This window comes from Oncorhynchus clarkii, unplaced genomic scaffold (assembly GCF_045791955.1).
Source record: "Oncorhynchus clarkii lewisi isolate Uvic-CL-2024 unplaced genomic scaffold, UVic_Ocla_1.0 unplaced_contig_2113_pilon_pilon, whole genome shotgun sequence".
NCBI classification, from domain to species: Eukaryota; Metazoa; Chordata; class Actinopteri; order Salmoniformes; family Salmonidae; genus Oncorhynchus; species Oncorhynchus clarkii.
The window spans coordinates 14,868-36,162 of NW_027258967.1; the positions used below are offsets into that span (position 1 = coordinate 14,868).

The 21,295-nt window shown below is 41.8% G+C and overlaps 4 protein-coding genes and 1 non-coding gene across 5 annotated transcripts; 3 read left to right on the forward strand and 2 right to left on the reverse strand.

Moving 5' to 3' along the window:
* Positions 1 to 1,966: 1,966 nt before the first annotated feature.
* trnay-gua (transfer RNA tyrosine (anticodon GUA)) lies at positions 1,967 to 2,055 on the reverse strand. The gene is given in 2 exon segments: positions 1,967 to 2,002; positions 2,019 to 2,055. It is a non-coding gene; the product is annotated as a tRNA-Tyr (tRNA).
* On the forward strand, positions 2,050 to 5,472 carry LOC139399251 (zinc finger protein 391-like). Its single transcript, XM_071144772.1, has 4 exons — positions 2,050 to 2,456; positions 2,570 to 2,703; positions 3,121 to 3,244; positions 3,568 to 5,472. The coding sequence occupies exons 1-4, from the start codon at positions 2,198 to 2,200 to the stop codon at positions 4,365 to 4,367; spliced, it is 1,317 nt and encodes a 438-aa protein (XP_071000873.1). The 5' UTR covers positions 2,050 to 2,197; the 3' UTR covers positions 4,368 to 5,472.
* A 2,555-nt stretch (positions 5,473 to 8,027) lies between these two features.
* Positions 8,028 to 10,031, reverse strand: LOC139399249 (ladderlectin-like). The gene is made up of 8 exons (XM_071144769.1): positions 9,971 to 10,031; positions 9,826 to 9,876; positions 9,652 to 9,708; positions 9,345 to 9,407; positions 8,981 to 9,072; positions 8,642 to 8,767; positions 8,288 to 8,387; positions 8,028 to 8,193 (listed from the first exon to the last, which is right to left on the reverse strand). The coding sequence occupies exons 1-8, from the start codon at positions 10,029 to 10,031 to the stop codon at positions 8,120 to 8,122; spliced, it is 624 nt and encodes a 207-aa protein (XP_071000870.1). The 3' UTR covers positions 8,028 to 8,119.
* On the forward strand, positions 10,030 to 14,305 carry LOC139399250 (ladderlectin-like). The gene is made up of 7 exons (XM_071144771.1): positions 10,030 to 10,079; positions 10,406 to 10,416; positions 10,569 to 10,619; positions 10,898 to 10,989; positions 12,955 to 13,080; positions 13,942 to 14,041; positions 14,232 to 14,305. The coding sequence occupies exons 1-7, from the start codon at positions 10,030 to 10,032 to the stop codon at positions 14,303 to 14,305; spliced, it is 504 nt and encodes a 167-aa protein (XP_071000872.1).
* Positions 14,306 to 16,254: 1,949 nt separating this feature from the next.
* Positions 16,255 to 21,182, forward strand: LOC139399247 (uncharacterized). The gene is made up of 7 exons (XM_071144764.1): positions 16,255 to 16,624; positions 16,722 to 16,912; positions 17,938 to 18,109; positions 18,308 to 19,308; positions 19,473 to 19,517; positions 20,395 to 20,538; positions 20,709 to 21,182. Exons 1-7 carry the CDS (start codon positions 16,327 to 16,329, stop codon positions 20,730 to 20,732), a joined length of 1,875 nt encoding a protein of 624 aa, XP_071000865.1. The 5' UTR covers positions 16,255 to 16,326; the 3' UTR covers positions 20,733 to 21,182.
* The last annotated feature ends 113 nt before the right edge of the window (positions 21,183 to 21,295 follow it).

The window sequence follows — 21,295 nt, forward strand, 5'->3', positions numbered from 1 at the left end:
TTTTAGTGGTTCACCAGACCCTCCTGCAGCAAAGCACCCCCACAACATGATGCTGTGCTTCACGGTTGGGATGTGTTCTTCGGGAACTACTCTCTCCCCCTGTTCGATATAGGACTCGTTTGCCTGTGGATATAGACCATTTTGTACCTGTTTCCTCCAGCATCTTCACAAGGTCCTTTGCTGTTGTTCTGGAATGGATTTGCACTTTTCGACCCAAAGTACGTTCATCTCTAGGAGACAGAACGAGTCTCCTTCCTGAGCAGTATGACTCCTGCGTGGTCCCATGGTGTTTATACTTGCGTACTATTGTTTTTACAGGTACCTTCAGGCGTTTGGAAATTGCTCCCAAGGATGAACCAGATTTGTGGAGGTCTACATTTTTTTTCTGAGGTCTTGGCTGATTTCCTTTGGTTTTCCCATGGAGTCAAGCAAAGAGGCACTGAGTTTGAAGGTAGGCCTTGAAATACATCTACAGGTACACCTCCAATTGACTCAAAGGATGTCAATTAGCCTATCAGAAGCTTCTAAGCTTCTAAGCCATGACATCATTTTCGGGAATTTTCCAAACTGTTTAAAGGCACAGCCAACTTAGTGTATGTAAACTTCTGACCCACTGGATTTGTGATACACTGAATTATAAGTGAAATAATCGGTCTGTAAACAATTGTTGGAAAAATTACTTGTGTCATGCACAAAGTAGATGTCCTAACCGACTGCCAAAACTATAGTTTGTTAACAAGAAATGTGTGGAGGGGTTGACAAACAGGTTTTAATGACTCCAGCCTAAGTGGATGGAAACTTACGACTTCAACTGTATGTACCAGCTCACACTGGGAACCGATTTTCACTCTAGTACCCTTTCCTGGTGGTCTAGTGGTTAGGATTCGGCGCTCTCACCGCCGCGGCCCGGGTTCGATTCCCGGTCAGGGAACTACTCTTTTGCTACATGTTTACTTGTGCAACCTGTCACTATGAATATGGAAGTTTATCGCACATATGTACCAGCTCACACTGGGAACCAATTTGCACTGTAGGACCCTTCCCTGGTGGTCTAGTGGTTAGGATTCGGCGCTCTCACCGCCGCGGCCCTGGTTCGATTCCCGGTCAGGGAACTACTCTTTTGCTACATGTTTACTTGTGCAACCTGTCACTATGAATATGGAAGGTTATCGCACATATGTACCAGCTCACACTGGGAACCAATTTGCGCTGTAGTACCCTTCCCTGGTGGTCTAGTGGTTAGGATTCGGCGCTCTCACCGCCGCGGCCCGGGTTCGATTCCCGGTCAGGGAACTACTCTTTTGCTACATGTTTACTCGATTCCCGGTCAGGGAACTGCTCCTTGTTTACTTGTGCCACTATGAATTTAGTAGGTTGTCGCACATATGTACCACTTCAAATTGCAAACCTATCAATACCACTATAAAAATATATTATATGCCATTGTGTGCTTTTGAATAAATCTATGGTTAATGCTACATTTATGACATGAATACAAAAATATCCTCCTTCGACACGGATTTGAAACAGCGATCTAAGGATATAAGCATTCACCGTTCTGCAGTCCTCCGCTCCACCAACTGACTTCATTTTTCCTCATTTGTGAGTTAGCTTGGATTGTTTTTTAATTAGGAAACTGGAAATGCACGTTTGTTCTCTATCGGGGAATGTGCGAACAACAGGCAAATGTATATCTTTTAGGCGCATTTCCAGGGGTAGGAAAAGGTAGGAAAAGGTTCCTTTTTCGATCCGGATTTCAGCATTTACGGTTCCGGTCTTCCGCTCTAGCAACTAACTGAGTTATGGATTTTAGAGAACTGTGGATAAACTTGAATTGTTTTGAATTCTTCTGTATGATTGGATTCGTACACCTTGACTTTTCTTTGAGAAACTGGAAATGTACATATTATTCTCTATAGGGGGATGTGCGAACAACAGGTAAAAATATTTTGATGAAAAAGGGTCCTCCTTCGAGCCGGATTTGAACCAGCGACCTAAGGATTTCAGCACTTTGCGTTCTACAGTCCTCCGCTCTACCAACTGAGCTATCGAAGGGACATGGAAAAATTCTTGGAGCAAAAGGTACATGTTTGTATCGTAGCGTTGAGTTTAGTCTTCTCTACCGGATGTTGATCAACGTCAACCATTCAGCAATCGTGAGATTTCCGTGTATTGAGCCCTCGTCAGAACTGTCGACATGTCTCCAAACGGGTCTTTCCAGGCACAACTTTCTTCAATTATGGAGACGCTGACGACGTCTGCCGTTGCAGAGATTACAAAACTGGTCGATTACAGTTCTGCCCTTCTATTCTCGGAGATATCCCGACAACAGGGAGAGAACGACGCTCTTCGGAAGGCATTGTACTGTATGCAAATCGAGCTCGGGACCGAGAGACCAAAGCGGGGCACCTCTTCTGTTGATATATCTTTAGAAGTTCAGCTTTGCGACGAGATCCGTAAGTTGAGTGTGACGATGTTCTCTTGTAGCGACTGTAGCTAGCTCTGTGTAATCATGCATGTTGAAAGTCACTATAAGTAGCAAACATCACCCTTTTATTGTTGTGTGCAGAGAATAATAAAGGCGTGGGGGACCACAGGTTTCCGGACAAGCAGTTGGTTGTGAGTGAGAGGCACTATGGAGTGGATGCTGCCATCGAATTGGGAGAAACCAGTGCACCGCAGCGCAGAACAGTGAAGGAAGAAGTTGGTTGACACTCATATTTATGGTGTCTGGTCCATGAACTGCTGCATGTCAATGTTGGCCTAGCTATATGGATGGTGTATTGTATAAATTTATTATAAGACTAGGATGGAACAACACCTTTTATTATGGTCTTGTTTTACCAAATTTCCCACTTTAAAAAAAATCTTTAACGGCATATTGACAACCAATGAATAGCGAGTGTAGCAGTCCATGTTTTCATACCACATTAGAAACCCAGTGTGTCAGAGAGAAAAGTATTGATCTAAAATACGAAGGTCCTGTCGGTCAGTGGCAGTCACTCACCCACGTTGTTCAGTTTGTGTCCACATACAACGTTAGCTTTGGAGTGCAATGGCTTGAATGTTATAGAAGTGGTATAATGATAGTTTAAACATTTAACCTCCTATTTGTTGCAGTGTCCTGACGTGAAACAGGTCATTTTACAACCAGACCCTAAAGGTGAGGACAGGCCGGAGGAGGTTGTGGAGGCTAGTCACCCGGAGGAAGCAGAGCACATCATTATCGGTGGAGAAGGAAATGGTAGTTATATCTGACAATACTACTAACACTGTGATCATGTTGACAGTGTTCTGTTGTGTGAACTGCACTTTTTCTACCTGTGTTTACTGGCCCTTCTCTATTTGAATATGTGCATGTATGTATGCTAGGAGCCGCAACCAACATTTCCCAACAGGGATAAACCAGTTGTTAGCTTATCTATCTTATCTTATGTTAAAACCGACTTTAAATGAAAACTAACTTGAATGTTAAAACGCATGTTGTTCTGATACTTCCCACTAAACTACGTTGTCATTGTCAACAAATGCTCAAAAACCGTCACTTGACTCTCACTGTTTCTGCAGGTGGCCTGTCCCTAAAAGATGATTTCCAGGCCATGGACGAGAGCCAGTCAGAGGCGTACCACAGCTCCACAGCAGAGCCCGAGGAAGAAGACACCAGCCAAGACTTCAGCGAGGAGCTGGAGATGTGGGTCAAGTCTGAGCCGGGGTCAGAGAGCGACACCCCCAGCTTCACCCCCAGTGTCGCAGAAAACAAGATGGTCGACCACCTCACGGGCAGGGAAATGCACGCCTGTTCATACTGCAACAAACGCTTCAACTACCGTAGCCAGGTGATAATCCACGAGCGGGTTCACACGAGGGAGAGGCCGTTCGTCTGCAAGCAGTGCGGCAAGGGTTTCTCCCAGATTAACAACCTCAAGAAGCACCAGCTCTGTCACAGGGGAGGGGAGGGGAATCACGAGTGCGGGGAGTGTGGAAAGGCGTTCTGCCACACCCAGAGCCTGAAGAATCACATGGTGGCAGCTCACGGCTTCGGTTCAAGGTTGGACTGCGAGACGTGCGGCAAGACGTTTCACAATAAGAAAGCTCTCATCGCACACTCCACCAGTCACAGCAGGGCTTTTGGCTGCGAGATATGCGGGAAGGCTTTCGGTACGAAACAAACTCTTAAGACCCACCAGTTCACTCACACGGGGGAGCGTCCGTTCATCTGCAACTACTGCGGCAAGAGCTTTGCCTACCTCTGTAACCTTAAAACTCACAAGAGGGTTCACACTGGGGAGAAACCCTTTGGCTGTGAGCTGTGTGGCAAGTGTTTCACTCAGAAACACTGCCTGGAGAAACACTTGTGTATAGATTAAAGAGCTGTAGATCTACAGAGTAACTGCAGCAAACTACCGTCTATGTTTACTTGTTGGCACCAAATGTTCCATGGCTGTAACGTTCTAATCTGCGTTCTGACTAGAATGTTGTGGTCTTGTAGTCTGGGTACCAGTCTGTTTAGCTAACGTTCCACTCCTTGTGCTATGGGCCACAGAGACTGGCCTTTCTTCAATCTCAGCGTTTAATATGCAGCTGGATTTTGTGAGGAGTTGCTGATTTGTTGTTGGAAATAACGTTATTGTTTGGCAATGGCACAGAGTACAAGGAGTGGTATGTTAGCTAAACAGACTGGTACCCATGCTAGTGGTCTTGTGCTATCATGGGGGGAATTCTAAACCTAAAACCAAGTTTGTTGAACTCTGTGTATTCTATTGCTTTGTTGAGGAGACTTGAGTGTTTCTAGTAAAGTGTCTACATGTGTGTGGGACAGATTGACCTGTGCATACATTTATTGTTTTTTCTTATAATATCACATTGTTATTTTAGGTCATTTGATCAATGTTTAGTTAAATTTTAGCTGACATTTTAATTTGCACGATTACGAAGTACATCGACAGTTACTACTACAACTTCTATCATTACTGTGGCGGTAACAATAGTGTGAGGGGATTGACACACAAAGCCAAATCACCCCTTCACATTCTGATTGGACAGAAATAGATCTCCCCCCTGTTGAGTTAGGTTTCTCTCAAAGTTTATTGGTCGTCACTAGCTTCCACAGCTACAAAGTCATAAACCCGCCCGTTTCTACAGTTTCTCTTTTTACATTTTGATTTTAAACCTAACCACACTGCTATTCTTATACCTAACCCTAACCTTAACATGAAGAGCAAAAATGAAAATACATACATTTTTACGATATAGCCAGTTTTGACCTTGCGGCTAGTGAAAACAAAGTTTATTCTGATCAAGGTCATTTTCCCTACTGACCTTTTTTACTGTACTACAAATATTAGCCTACATATATTTTATTTGTTTGTTTTAACAAATGTAATTTTGACAAATCAGCTGGTATTCACTGTGTACATTATATCCAATCCATGCTTTAACGTTGTAATGATAAAATATTGTGTTCTGTCCTGATTCTGTCCACGTATATAGCATAACATATACTGTTGTATTTCATTGGGAAAACAGTTCTTGACCATACGTATTTCACTTGGTCTGGGTATTAAGTGTTGCTAGAATAACTTTGTATTTCTTTCACTTTCATCTTAAAGCTGCAATCAGCAGTTGAAACAATAACAAAGCGTCCGAGCCACCCCTGTTTTTGGTAACAAAGCACAAGGAGGGGGCTGAAGTAATGTACCAACTCTCAAATTCATAGACAGAGCTATGGATGCAAGGACTGACCAACCGTGATATCAAAATTATATTTTTAACCATGTTTTGAGGCTATGTAGTGTTTGTTTACATTTACTTTGTTTACAAACATTGGGATTTTTAAAAAGTATCTATTTGGTGTTCTTGGGGTAAAAAAATTGTATTTGGGGTTCTGATGAGGTATGACAGTTGAATCTAGCTCATGAGGCATTTATAGGTTATGTTCTTCAAGAATACATATTCATTTATACGTCCAAAATGGATGTAGCAACTGCGGATTGCCCTTTTAAAAATTGACATGCAAATCATACTTCTGTGGTTGATAAATCAGAATAGATCGCAGAGAGTACCAGTATAACAAGCACTCCGCACTCTGCTGTGCCCACTCACGCTCTCATAAACCATTCAAGCCTGGTAGGTGGCGGAGGCGAGCTACACACTTTTCTGTAACGGGTACCAAATGGAAGATGCTGGAACAGAGCCAAGATACGGTATAGAATCACTGGCTGAAGTAGAGGAACTTTCGGGGAGTCGGTAGCCTAAATAATTGCATGAGATGAGTTCAATTGGATATAAAATGTACAATTAATGTGATAGCAAGCAATGTAGATAAATACAGCCACTGCAGTAACTAATTGAAAAGCCTGACTAGCTAACTTGATAACTAATGCTAACTTACTGTCCTCGTGGTATGACATGCTAACTATGCAAGTAGCTAGTACACAGGTTAACAGCTTTTATTACAACTAGCAAGCTATAATGTTTTAGTTTGCAAAATTACTTTAGCTAATGGTAGCTTATCCTCTCTTAATGCAGCCAACAGTATTTCAAGTGGACAGCATGCATTTATTGTGTAGTTTGTGTGTGGCAGGCTTACAATGATGGCAAACAACAACATTTGTGTTTTGCTGAACCTGGTGCCAGAGGTGGTACGCAGCTGGAGGTTGAATGTTTGAAGGGGTATGGGACTATAAAATGTTTGGGAACAACTGCCTTAGACAATTACCCCCTCCACAAAAATATACCATATGTTGAATGCCTAGGCCTAGTTTTAAAAAAAAAGTTATCTGATGGAATTAAATGCATATAAATAGAATGGCATTCCCATTCAAGTTAATTAACCCATTCTATTCATTAGCCATTTGTTTTAACTAGGCAAGACCGTTAAGAACAAAGTATTATTTATAATTACAGCCTAGAACAGTGGGTTAACTGTCTTGTTTAGGGGCAGAATGACAGATATGTATCTTGTCAGGTCAGTGATTCGATCGGGCAACCTTTACAGTTTCTAGCCCAGCCCTTTAACCACTAGGCTACCTGCTGCCCCAAGAACCCACCTGTCGCCCCATTTAAAACAATTTGATTGCCGAAATCTGATCAGATAACATTGGCCGGGTGATTGGACAGATGTGAGTTCCCAGAGTTACTTTTATTTGGTTAGTAAATTATACTGCTTACAGTAGAACCCCGATTTATTTCATTTTATAGGTGTAGCCAGCCTACTACAGTAGTTCAATCAACTCCCTTTGCTCTTGGTCGTTTATGCCAATGGATCCCAGTAGGTGGCGGTATAGGCCTACACATTCCTCATTTTCATTAGTGGCTGGTGCGCTATTACCGTCACAAGAAGCCAGCAGAAAACGAACGGGTGAACATTTGACATGAGTTAAGTTATTACAAGACGTAGATAAATTTAATCTTGAGATTTATGTTTTTTCTGTGACATTTATTCATGATAATAGTCATTTCAATGACAACCAGAAATGTACATCAGCATTTGAGTTTAACAAGTTGTCACCTGTCACTTTGTTTTCGTGAAAATAAATATTGTTTTAATGACAAGAACTAGTTGCACTTTCTCCAGGTTGTGTATGGCCTACGTTCATTGTAAAACGCTTTGTTTGAGTAGAACAACTTATAAAAAGGTGCCATTTTATCTTCTATGAATTCTAAAGTTAGTTTCCCCACCATATTTTGAGATTAGGTTATTTTACGGCTCACTTTTCTGCCATGTACAGTATAAAGATGTCAAGCCCAAGACAGATCTCGATAAATGGGTAAATTGAGGCTTAATAAATTGAGGACCCTCCAGCCTTTTTGTCCTCGTCTCAAATCCTTTATACTGATCTATTTTATATGCGTAGAATTAAAAAGCAAATGTACCGGTTTTAGACAATACTGCCATCTTTCAGAAAGTACCAGCCTATACAATGTCATAGTACTTTTAAAAAAAATGTTTATTACTGGAAAACAAAAACGGTTGAGATACATAAATGGGAAATGACATTTTAAATCGCATCACATTTATCCCTTTGGCGAACACTAGTCATTTACAGTCAGTAAACAGCCCACATTGAAAGCGGTTAGAAAAGGTGTCAAGCAATTAACAGTATCTTCGCAATGTTGACTAACAGCGATAGTTGTGCACGCAGATGAATGGTAATTGTCCGCCACATCCGCAGTTCCTCCACCCCTGGCCCACTACCAAAGGAAAAATGACACAAAAAAAAGTAATGTGGGTCATTTCATCGGCTTAGTTCTGGGACTATGCTACATATTTAGGTTCATGTCTTACCAGCAGATTGCAGGTACATGCAGGGGTTGCTGGTTGCGGTGCTCTGGCTGTACCAGTTGGTGTAATACATTCCTGAGCGGTCGATCCACATCCAAGTTCCCTGAGTAAACAAAGAGTCATAAGACTTAGCTGCACTACTGTCCCTTACCACTAACAGATCTGATATCATACCTAGCTGCATGATTAAAATATCAGAAGCCATTTAAACACAAGGCTAAGAGTGTTTCCCGGCCATGTGCTCTGAGGGAAAACTCTAGGGCCCGGAACTGTTTCTTGACCGGTCACTGTCAGAAAAACTTGGGGCGCTAAGTATGCTTAGATGGCGGAGGTTTTCAGGGCAACCCTTTCTCTCACCTGGAGGTAGAATCCACCTATCCAGGCGGTGGCTCTGTTGGCTGTTCTGGTTATCTGTTGCAGGTAACGATACTCAGGGGAGGAGCTGGCAGAGGCCAGGCTGGCGCCCAGTTCATTGCAATGTTCCTGAAAGAAGAGCAGGGAGGTGAGGGGTGAGACACGTGCACACACTCACACAGTAGGCCTGCACATTAACAAAAGTGTTGCGCTCCCTCATAGTGACATTACAGTATACAGACACAAACGCACATTTTTTGAAAGTGAACAATTTGCAGTCATAGTAACATATTCAGGTCAAGATTTTAGACACTAAATATATTACATTGAGAAGTGCGTTACCTCGGCTCCGAACCAGGACCGAGGAGTGTTCACAAACATGTAACACTTGGACTGGTAGCTGAACCATCCGTCAGGGCAGAACCTGCGTGCCGCTGTGAAGACGAAAATAAAATGCAACAATGATTTGACATCGCAATACAAGGAGTTGATATTGTCAGGAGTATGAACTTTCCAAAGTAAAACGTTTGATCTCATAATGTAAAACATTAATGTTTATTTAGTCATGCTGGTGATTTTTCCCTCCCTGCTGATGGGAAACCAAAACATTATTTCATTGTGATCATACATTGCACGGTATACACAGGCATCAATAGTAGAACCAGTGATGGTTAACTTAACATCATTCATCATGGAGAGTCCCTACCTTTATCTTTAGGTGCTGCAGCAGCCACCTCAACTGCCTCATTCTCATCTTCTGAAAAGACACCTAAACACATAATAAGACAAGAATATCACTTTGAAAGCCACCAGCAAATCACAGACAATGAGATTCAATATATGTATTTTCATAGCTAATATTTTATACATGGCCTGTAGTTTAATTCGTTTGTTTTGTACCAATGTGAAGAAATTGTTATTGATCAGGAAATGATGTGATGCTCAAATGAGGTGATGCTCCACCATAGACATTGATGCTCTTGCTTGATTAAAGCCTATAGAGAAGAACTGACCTGGGGCGTCACTCAGCTTCTCCTCTGCTGCAGGAGCCTCAACCTCAACAGCCTCCTCTGCAGAAACATGGAACAAGGAAATCAATTTGACTTTCATTCAACTGGGAATTGGGAGAAATATTGATTCAGTGCTCAATTACTGCTCTCAATACAAACATAATTAGAGCTACAAACCTGGGGCACTTTTTGTCTCTTCTACCGCCACAGCATCGCTCTCCACAGGAACTTAAAGGGGAAAACACAACTATTGTCATTATTCAGTAACAATTAATTACCCTGTGCTGTATTAGTGACATTGTTGAGTATTTGGCTGACTTACCTGCTGCTGCCCTAGCAGAGAGGGCGACACAAAGTAGTGCAAAGATGATCAGAACCTTCATGGTGGTGATGATGGTGGTGCTGCTTGTCTGGATGAAAAGGGAGAGAACGTGTTGGAGAATCAACTAGAGAGAGTGATACACAATAATTTCAGACTATCACTAGACAAGAGTATTTCCCCACAGAAGACAACCTTAAAAATATAGCTAAAAGTTCATCATCACCACAGTAAATACATACATCGAAATGTCTATCAATGTCATCAATGTCTATTGTGGAGCATCACCTTATTTCCTGATCAATTACAATTACTTCACATTGAAATCTGCTGCAAATACTCTTTGTACATATTTGCACGAAGTGAGTGTGAGATTGTGTTGTGTATTATGTGCCTCATTTGTTGATAAATTATATTTGAGGCATTCTGTTTTGTCAGACTTCACATAGGTACGAAACAATGATTTTAACGACCTGTCACCTATAAAATATACCCGTGAAAACAAACATATTTATATAGTATATATAACTCCTTGACATAGTGATTTGCTGGTGGCTAAATAGTAATATCGAGGACTGTTTTATTGTTTGTGCTTTTCCAGAAGAGGATGTACAGACTGAGGCTGTTGAAGAGGTGGCTGCGGCACCTAAAGGTATGTTGACACCTTTTATGATGAATTATGTAAAATAACAACTATCACCTTTACTGGTTCTACGATTGCGGACTTTTTGTACATCGTGCAATGCATGGTCACGCAACGAAAGACTAGTGTTTTTTGGTTTTCTTTTAGCAGGGAGGGGAAAAAACACCAGTATGACTAAATGTACTTTCATGTTTTATATTATGAGATCAAAGTTCATACTCCTGTCAATATCAACTCCTTGTATTACGATGTCAAATAATTGTTGTATTTTATCTGCGTGTTCACAGCAGCACGCAGTTTCTGCCCTGACGGATGGCTCAGCTACCAGTCCAAGTGTTACATGTTTGTGAACACTCCTCGGTCCTGGTTCAACGCTGAGGTAATTCATGCACTTCTCAATTTAATATAGGCCTATTTAAAGCGTCTAAAAGCTTGACGTAAATTCATAACTATTTTATTCTATTTAACCTTCATTTGATCATTGAGTCATACTGAGACCGAGGTCCCTTTTATAGATGAGCCCTGAATTACATAAATTACAGAAAATACACACATCAAAATATAAACACAAAATGCAAGCAAAAGGAAAAACACGGGGCGGGGCAACAGGTAGTTTAGTGGTTAGAGCGTTGATCGAGCTGACAAGATACAAATCTGTCGTTCTGCCCCTGAACAAGGCCGTCATTGTAAATAAGAATTTGTTCTTAACTGACTTGTCTAGTTTAATAAAGGTTCAATAAAAATAAAAACAAACACATTCATCAGTGATAAGGTTCTCAATCAGCTTTCTGAATTGCCCTAGAGACACCAGAACATCAAATTTAAGAACATTTTGAAGATGATTTGCCTAACTCAGTGGAGACCAAAGGAATTTCCAGAGTTCGCCATCCCGAGACCGGGTGTGGTAACTCGTATGTGTAAGGTTTAGTAAGGACGTTAGGTACAGTGGGACTTTTCGTAAAAGGGCTTCATAAATTAAAACATAACAATGTAGATAAGCTATATTGTGTAGGCCTACGATAATAGCAAAGTATGCTTTTTCAAAAATGACTGTGCGTTTGTATGTATGTAGACTATTGACATAATTCAAGAGAACAACGTAGAGTATAAAGATCGGTGAGCACTAAAGCAGCGCAAAATGTCAGATAGGCCTAAAGGTGTTTTTCCCCTCTCCTCTCCAATGTCGCGAGGTCAAGGGCCTTTTAGGCTAATCTTAATTTCCCCCTTTTCTCCCCAATCCCCATTCGATTTGAATGTGACTTGTTGGCATAGGAATAACCTACTCTTTCATGATCAACTATCGAATGAATATAGTCTATAGGCCTAACGGAGTTCCATCTCAGAAAGTTGTTTGCTAATAGCCTAGATTAAACGCAGTAGCTATAGTAATAATGAAAGAGAGAACAAACAATTGCAAGATAGACTAATCGAATAGGAAGTTTAAACAAACCTGGTAGGTCTACGTGTGTTTAGGCTGCTTGACTACAGTGTTGGCAAAATAAATTGTGCCATCGGAAAATTCCTTTCTTAGCCAATATTATAAGCCTACACATAGACTGCTGTCCATAAAAGTTGCAGTAGCCTAAACGTTTCTTTGACAAATTAAACGTATAATCTAATATTTTGGATAATATTGTCGAAAGTGTTTATGCGTGTCCTTGAATTGCGCAACGGGCAATCGGGTATAAACACTTGCAGCATCAATAGCAGGAACAAAAAATACATGATAAGTCTGTCGGAGTTGTCTCACGAACAACTTTATTTTCAATAAATTAAATATTGTGCATTTATATATAAAGTCAACAATAATCAGATAAAACGAATTATTATTTAGCCTATAATATTCTTTATAACACTGAATTGGCTTCGACTAAAAACGAATAGGTCGATAATTATCATTAGGCTATATGCCTTTTGCCTACCTAACTGTAAAAATCCTAAATACAATCAGAGAAAACAAATCGATATTTATAACATACTTCATAACACTTTTTACAAAAATAACATTGGCTTATGCTAAAAACGAATAGGCTTTAGGACATGCATTTTGCCTATTGAACTGTACAAGTACTAAATAAGATAATAAAATAAATATAGCAGCCAAAATTAAATAAGTAGCCTACGAAAATAACCTATATTAGTGCAAATCAATAAACAGTGCAAATAAGTCTTTCAAGGTTTGACAGAATATGTTTAGCCTATTCTATAGGTTCTGTCTTTCGAATAAGACGTATCTGGATTTGAATAGGCCAAAAAGGCTACATTTAAAATGCAATAAAAAAAGTGCAATTAGGAACCATTAGGTGTACGTGTCTCACCCCTCACCTCCCCGCTCTTCTTTCAGGAACATTGCAATGAACTGGGCGCCAGCCTGGCCTCCGCCAGCTCCTCCCCCGAGTATCGTTATCTGCAACAGATAACCAGAACAGCCAACAGAGCCACCGCCTGGATCGGTGGATTCTACCTCCAGGTGAGAGAAAGGGTTGCCCGACATAGTGAGTTTTTCACATAGTGAGTTTTTCGACATAGTGACCTGACCAGAAACAATTCTCGGTCCTAGAGCTTCCCCCCCAAGAACAGGAAAAACTCTGTGCCTCAGCATATGCTACTGATATTTTAATCATGCAGCTAGGTATTATATCAGATCTGTTAGTGGTAAGGGACAGCAGTGCAGCTTGTGGTGGTTCATTTCTTTACTATCAAATGAGGGGAGACTAACTTATCACTCAAGTCAGAGTTATACCTAAACTAAATATGTATTAAGTATTAATAAGGGATCAGGTCAGTACAACACACACATATAAAGTTAATCGATTGAGTGCTCTACGATAATGATGGATGGTCAATGAATCACCCTCAGATGATTCATTGAGAGCCCCGAGACAAAAGTACAAAGGTCTTTTATAGCCAAGATACACCCCTTTCAACCTACATGATGAACAACAGATGTATGGAATGGGTCACAATGTTAAGACTAGTATGAAAGATTCTTATAATTCACAGCAGACAGTATCTGCTGAAAAAACAGTTATCTTTGTGAAGAGACCAGGTCTGGCCCTGGGGTCATCTCTACCAGGTACCATATAGAACAGAAACATTAACTCATGCTATGGAATGAGGTCTCTTTAGGTTTTATCACCCAAAAGTCATCATAAATCTCCTGTCAGTGTTATCTCCCAGTGGCCCACTTTCTGTTCACAATAGAGTTATAAGAACCCTCTATTCGGTTGCAAAAAAACAACCATTTGATGCAATAAAACTATTACAACATAATCTTGCAATTTTGCTCTCACAAGCTGTAGCTAAGAGTTATGACTCTTTGTTTACTCAGGGATATTGGATGTGGATCGACCGCTCAGGAATGTATTACACCAACTGGTACAGCCAGAGCACCGCAACCAGCAACTCCTGCATGTACCTGCAATCTGCTGGTAAGACATGAACTTAAAGATGTTCAGCCTGGTCTCATGGACTAGACGTAACATAGTAAATGTAAATCCGGAACACTCACATTAGTATGATATTACCTGAAAAATAATGACAGGTAGCCTGGTCCCAGAACTGTATGACGTGTTAAAATATGCCAGATAAAATTACTAAGATTTTTGTTTGTCTTTGTAGTGGGCCAGGGCTGGAGGAACCTCGGATGTGGCACACAATACCCATTCATCTGCGTGCACAACTATCGCTGTTAGTCAACAAGATATTGCTAATTGCTTGACACCTTTTCAAACTGCTTTCAACATTGGCTTTGTTTACTACTAGTCAGTGAGTGACTTTATGTGTTCGCCAACGGGCTAAATGTGATGCAATTTCAAATGTAATTGCCCATTTTATGTACCTCAACCTGTATTGTTGTCCTGTAATAAACATTTTTTTAAGTACTTTATGACATTGCATAGGCTAGTACTTTCTGGAAGATGGCAGTATTGTCTACGATAATCTCTGGCTCTTAAAAGGGGCAATATAACAACATGGATATGGTGCTTTTTGTTGACAGCATAAAATGGGATGAGAAAAGGTTTGAGATGACTGAAAGTCTGGAAAATCTTCAATGTATTTATTGAGTCTTTATTGAGCCTGTCTTTGGCTTGGCTAAGGCTCTGTTAAATCGAGTGAAGGGTGTGGATAGAGGTGTGTTTGGATGGGACATTTGGCACAGAATGTTTTAACGGCCTTATTTGGATAAGAGGGTTTCCAATAGGCAACGGTAAAGAACGTCGCTGACAAATCAAATTGTATTTGTCACATGTGCCAAATACAACACCTTACAGTGAAATACTTCCTTAACCAACAATGTAGTTAGGAAAAATAATTGTATTTACTAAAATAAACTGAAGTAAAAAAAATATATATATATAATAATGAAAGGGCAACAATAAAATAACAGTAGCGAGGCGATACAGGGTGCACCGGTACAGAGTCTGTGTGGGGGGGGCACAGGTTAGTCAAGTTAATTAAGGTAACACGCATTTAAGGTAATATGTACATGTAGGTAAAGTGACTATGCATAGATAATAACAGAGAGGGTAAAAAGGAGTGGGAGTGGCGGGGGGTCAATACAAATAGTCCAGGTAGCCTTTTGATTTGTGGGTAGTGCCTTGCGGTCAGAGGCCGAGCAGTTGCCATACCAGGCAGTGATGCAACCAGGATGCTCTCGGTGGTGCAGCAGATCACGTTGTCTTGGTCATTCTTTTGTTTTTTGTTTTTTTGAATTTTACCCCTTTTTCTCCCCAATTTTTGTAGTATCCAATTGTTGTAGTAGCTACTATCTTGTCTCATCGCTACAACTCCCGTACGGGCTCGGGAGAGACGAAGGTTGAAAGTCATGCGTCCTCCGATACACAACCCAAGCCGCTGCTTCTTTAACACAGCGCACATCCAACCCGGAAGCCAGCCGCACCAATGCGCCAGAGGAAACACCGTGCACCTGGCCACCTTGGCTAGCGTACACTGCGCCCAGCCCGCCACAGGAGTCGCTGGTGCACAAGGACACCCCTACCGACCAAGCCCTCCCTAACCCGGGTGACGCTAGGCCAATTGTGCGTCACCCCACGGACCTCCCGGTCGCGAACCCAGGACTCTGATGGCACAGCTGGCGCTGCAGTACAGCGCCCTTAACCACTGCGCCACCCGGGAGGCCTCGTCTTGGTCATTCTATATCTGTGGTAAAAACAATAAACATATATGATGTACTGGAAATTAATCATTTTACTTTGCACAAGATCTTGAGACTAATACAACCTCCATATAGTTTGTCTGGGGTTAAGATTACTCCAGTGCTCAGTTTATAACATGATAACATGATAACCAATAACCATAAAAATAAAAATAAATGATTTACTCAATGTTAAACAATGTTTCTGCAAACCATAGGAATAATTCATTCGTTTTTCCTCTCTAGCAAGCTGTCGTCAGAGATGACCCAAAATAATATTTAGTGCTCAAAGATTTGACTCTGGATAATAATGCACATTCTAGTCTCCACGCGGTAGGTGGCGCTTTCTAGCTTTCTGTCTAAACTTTCTGAACGCTGATAGGATGCGTGCGCAAAGACACAGTTATTAAAGATGGCGGCGCATTGACAACAATCCAGGTATTCTTACAAATATTATTACTTCGTGAACAAGCTGGGGACAAAATCGTTTATTAGACATTTTGAATCGTCATAGCTATCAGTAGTTGTGACCAGGTTTCACAAAAACAAGTGTTTAAAATGTCGGTAACGCGTGTTTTGCATCAACGGATAAGCTCTGTCATGGGCATACTAGCCTCAGCTGCTGTGACCGAGATTTGCAAGTTAGTGGACGATTGCTGTGGAGCGTTACGTGTAGAAGTCTCTCAAAGCAAGGAGCAAATCCTATTGCTAGAGAAGCAACTCAGCCTGGCGGAGTCGAGGTACAGGTCGGTGAGTGGCAAAGGGCTGACGCCTGTCACCGGCGACTCACCAATAATCAACAGTTCGTCGGGCGATTCACCCGCGGCGAATGCCGATGATGCGGACGAAGACGAAGGTAGGCTACCGATTTTTTCTAAATGCCTGTTGTCAGCCTTTGAGCTAATGATTTGCCAAGAATTGGTCAAGTTGACCTCTCACTCTCGCTTTTCCAGTTAACACTCTTGAGGTGGACGGTGTCAATGGCAATCAGCACGCTCTGTGGAAAGAGGTATCCACAGCACCAACTGATGAGGCTGGGCCCCTCACACTGACCCCTGGCCCCATAGTCAGTTCCAATGAGAACACTGGGCCCCCCGCAATGACCCCTGACCCCATAGTCATTTCCAGTGACATACCCAGAAAGGTAAGAAACTGTACACATAGTAAATAACATTTTTGTGGATAAAAATATACTATATATACAAAAGTATGTGGACACCCCTTCAAATTAGTGGATTCGGCTATTTCAGCGACACAGTTGTTGACAGGTGTATAAAATCGAGCACACAGCCATGCAATCTCCATAGACAAACATTGGCAGTATAATGGCCTTACTGAAGAGCTCATTGACTTTCAACATGGCACCATCATAGGATGCCACCTTTCCAGGAAGTCAGTTTGTCAAATTTTTGCCCTGCTAGAGCTGCACCAATCAACTGTCAGTGCTGTTATTGTGAAGTGGAAAAGTCTAGGAGCAACAATGGCTCAGCTGCGAAGTCGTAGGCCACACAAGCTCACAGAAGGGGACCGCCGAGTGCTGAAGCGCACAGAGTGTAAAAATCGTCTGTCCTTGGTTGCAACACTCACTACCGAGTACCAACTGCCTCTGGAAGCAACGTCAGCACAATAACTGTTCGTCAGAAGCTTCATGAAATGGGCTTCCATGGCAGAGCAGCCACACACAAGCCTAAGATCATCATGCACAGTGCCAAGCGCCAGCTGGAGTGGTGTAAAGCTCGCTGCCATTGGACTCTGGAGCAGTGGAAACTCATTCTCTGGAGTGATGAATCACACTTCACCATCTGGCAGTCCAAAGGAATAATCTGCCTGCCCCAATGTGTAGTATGAACTGTGTCAGAAAATAACGGTGGAAGAGGAATAATGGTCTGGGGCTGTTTTTCTAGTGGAAAGTCTGTTATAACAGCAAAGGGGGACAAACAGGTGTCCACATACTTTTGATAATGTTTTTGTAGAGTAGACAGGACATGGCTTTCTGATGTATTAATGTAGGAAACAAAGAATTGTCATTTCTATACAAAACATTTTGTATCTGCATGTTGCTGAACTATTGGTCCCCAATTTGGGACCATGTAGAATTTGCGTCTCGGGAATTTCGGACCATTTTCTCTTTATTATTGACTATTCATTATTGTCTTTGTTTTTCCACAGCAACATATTACCAGTTTCCGAGTTGGTGAAACTCCCAAGATACAACCGTGCACCACGTGCTGCTCCCTCTACCACTGCCCCTTCTGCCGACCGTCTGCGTTCAAACCCAACGAGTTACACCGGATCATCCCACACATCCAGAGCCACCTGAAAAGTGCAGTTCAGAATGACGGTGAGGGGAACTTTGGAAACCGCAGTGTCAGAAAATAACAATTTCCTTGTACTCAGTAATGCTTTGTAGTTGTTCAATTGAGTTGTGCGAATGCCATGTTGTACGTGCTAATGTCCTTGTACACTTGACTTTTTAAAGTCACTATCTAACATTATTTTTTTTTATACTGATTGTTTTATTGTCACCCTTTTCTGTCAGAGTACATCGTCTACAACTGCAAACTGACGTGCAGAGACTACCCTCACTACCACTGCAGCTATTGTGACCATGTACTCTGCAGAAAAGCGTTGTTTATAGAACATTTCAGAGCTTGCAGAAAGCGGAACGGGACTCAAACACCTGCCCGTGTCCCAGCTCAATCTGTTGCTCCGCCCCTCCAGCAACATCCCTCTCCAGCCCAGAGACCTCTCGCCCATGCAACATCCACACCTGTCCTGCCTCTCACATCTATACCTGCTGTCCCTTCCAGCTCCAGACCTGCCACCCCTCCGAGCTTACCAGTCGCTCTTCAAACTCTAAACACAGACACACCTCTAATGGAAAAAACAGATGCTTCTGCCAGTCACAATCCGGTCACACACCAGGATTCGGAACCCTCCTCGCCCGAAGTGTACAGCTGCCCTCCGACGCCGCAGATTGAGACCGAGAGACCGCAAAGACCTTCCCAAAGGGACGCAGTTCCTGTACAGACTCAGTGTGACCACTGCGGCATCATCCTAAACAAGAAGAACTTCAAGGTTCACATGAAGAGGAAACACCACAAAGAGTACATCGCTGCAGAGAACGAGGAGGCCCTGAGGAGATACCTGGCCGAATCCAAGATGGACGTGCCACCCTGGTGCCGTGCCACCAAGGTCCAGTGCGATCTCTGCGGAATCAGGCTGAACAAGAAGAATTTCAAGAACCACATGAAGAGGAAACACAAGGTGATCGTGACGGCGTCTGCCTTCCAGGAAGCTTTCGACCGGTGCCTGGGCGAACAAGGCCTGTTGGTGGTCGAGAGCTCGTTGCCCGGCTACACTTATACTAGGACGCAGGAAAGAGGAAGGCGGGGGGAAGAGCGTGACGATGACCTCTTTCCGTACATCGACATGGAAGAAGAACAAAGCGACAGGTTCCCGGACACAGGCGCACTACTGGCCCAGGAAACGGACCTGGCGACCCAGCAGTTGCAAGGAAAGAGAGTGCTGCCTGGAATGGTAAGCTGTCAATGATTGGGTTTAATATGGTTGGGCTTATAGAGGGTAGGGGAGAGAGGTAGGCCAAATGAAAAGACAATGTCTGATTATCTCACTGATTCAATACAACTCAGAGATCAGTACTCTAGAACCTAACTATTCACTCACCTCTTCTTTATTCCCAGAATCCCCAGAGGTACCATGGTCTGGGGAAACCTCATCTCCTGGAGGTAAGTAACAGTACCTGTAGATTTATCTCACATAGAACAACCAGAAAATCACTTTCCTTCTTTCCTAATATCAGATTTAAATCAAAGTTTATTTATCACGTGCGCCGAATACAACAGGTGTAGTAGACCTTACAGTGAAATACTTACTTACAGGCTCTAACCAATTGTGCAAAAAAGGTATCAGGTGAACAATAGGTAGGTAAAGAAATAAAACAACAGTAAAAAGACAGGCTATATACAGTAGTGAGGCTATAAAAGTAGAGAGGCTACATACAGACACCGGTTAGTCAGGCTGATTGAGGTAGTATGTACATGTAGATATGGTTAAAGTGACTATGCATATATGATGAACAGAGAGTAGCAGTAGCGTAAAAGAGGGGTTGGTGGGTGGGACACAATTCAGATTCAGCCCAGTTAGCCAAACCGCTGACTCTTTGTTTTTGATACTCCATACAGGATTCAACTGAAAATAACGATTGGATTACCATTCATATAATAAATAGACTTATGTTATGATGATTCCTCACGAAACTAGAACCAAAAAAATACAGGGATTTGGGGGATATTCACAATGTAATCTATAGAAGGGTTCTTAAATATGATTTATGATACAAATGTCAACAATCCTTCCTCCAAAGGACACCAATATTGATTAAATTGAGTGAAAATCCCCCAAGTCATAATTTTTGTTTCTAGTTTTGTGAGGAATCACCCATAAATGCCTTCTGGAGTTTGACATGTAGCCTACCTAGTGACTTTCCTGGCCTCTTTTATATACAACTCCACTGCTTTAGGCACCGAATGTTCAACAACAAACACTTCACCAAAATAGGCAGCTAAAACACTGGAACCATTGAAATGATGCACTTTCTTGCAGCTTCCTCTTGAGTCGCTGGTGTGGATCTTCCGGGACGTACTGCGTGTGGATGGAAAGAGAGGCTACTGGAACCTGTCTCTGGTCTGCAGAACCTTCAATGCCATCCTGACAAATGAAATCATCAGGAAGTACTCCACAGGGAAGGTTAGTATCGACAACAACATACGTCTAAAAAAAATATATATGGTAAACGGGCAAAAAATATATATTTGTTCATTCAATGTCATGCAGTGTTTGTTCTGAGGACAGTTTCATGTACCATGTGTTTCCAGATAAAGGAATGTGTCTGACAATCTGTTCCGTGTTTCTTTTAGAGATCTGATCCTGAACCCCAGTAGTTACTGAAAGGAGGAGAAGCCAGTACATTGTGCTTACAGGTTACTGTGAATGACATAATGTGCTAATATGCTCACTGCATACACACCTATTACCAATGTTATTACTACCAATGTTTATTTTTTTTTTATTTACAACGTTCTCATTTATTGTAAAAACAAAAAGCAAAACGTTATCTAGTTGTTTTGCTATTGCTGAGGACTATCTGAAATCCCATTGGCTATTTATCCATTCTATATTCAGATTTTGTATATCTTTTTACTGTTACATTGTTCAGAGTTAGAGTGCATTCTCAGTGTGGTGCTTCAGTTAGTTTGGAGACTACTAACCCTTAGCCTACTCATCAAATGACTTACTTTTAATTGAAGGAATGTATTTATTCCTTTATAATTCCGTTGTATTCTGATTTTGTATTTTTGTACTTGAACTAAATAGTAAAATCATTTTTGGATGACGGTGTGTGTTTTGATTTAATTCACAACAGGCTGGTTTTTAAAACATTTGATTGCTTTTTAGTAGGAGCAACATACAATATGATTCAGCAGCAGGTGGCAATGTTGGAACA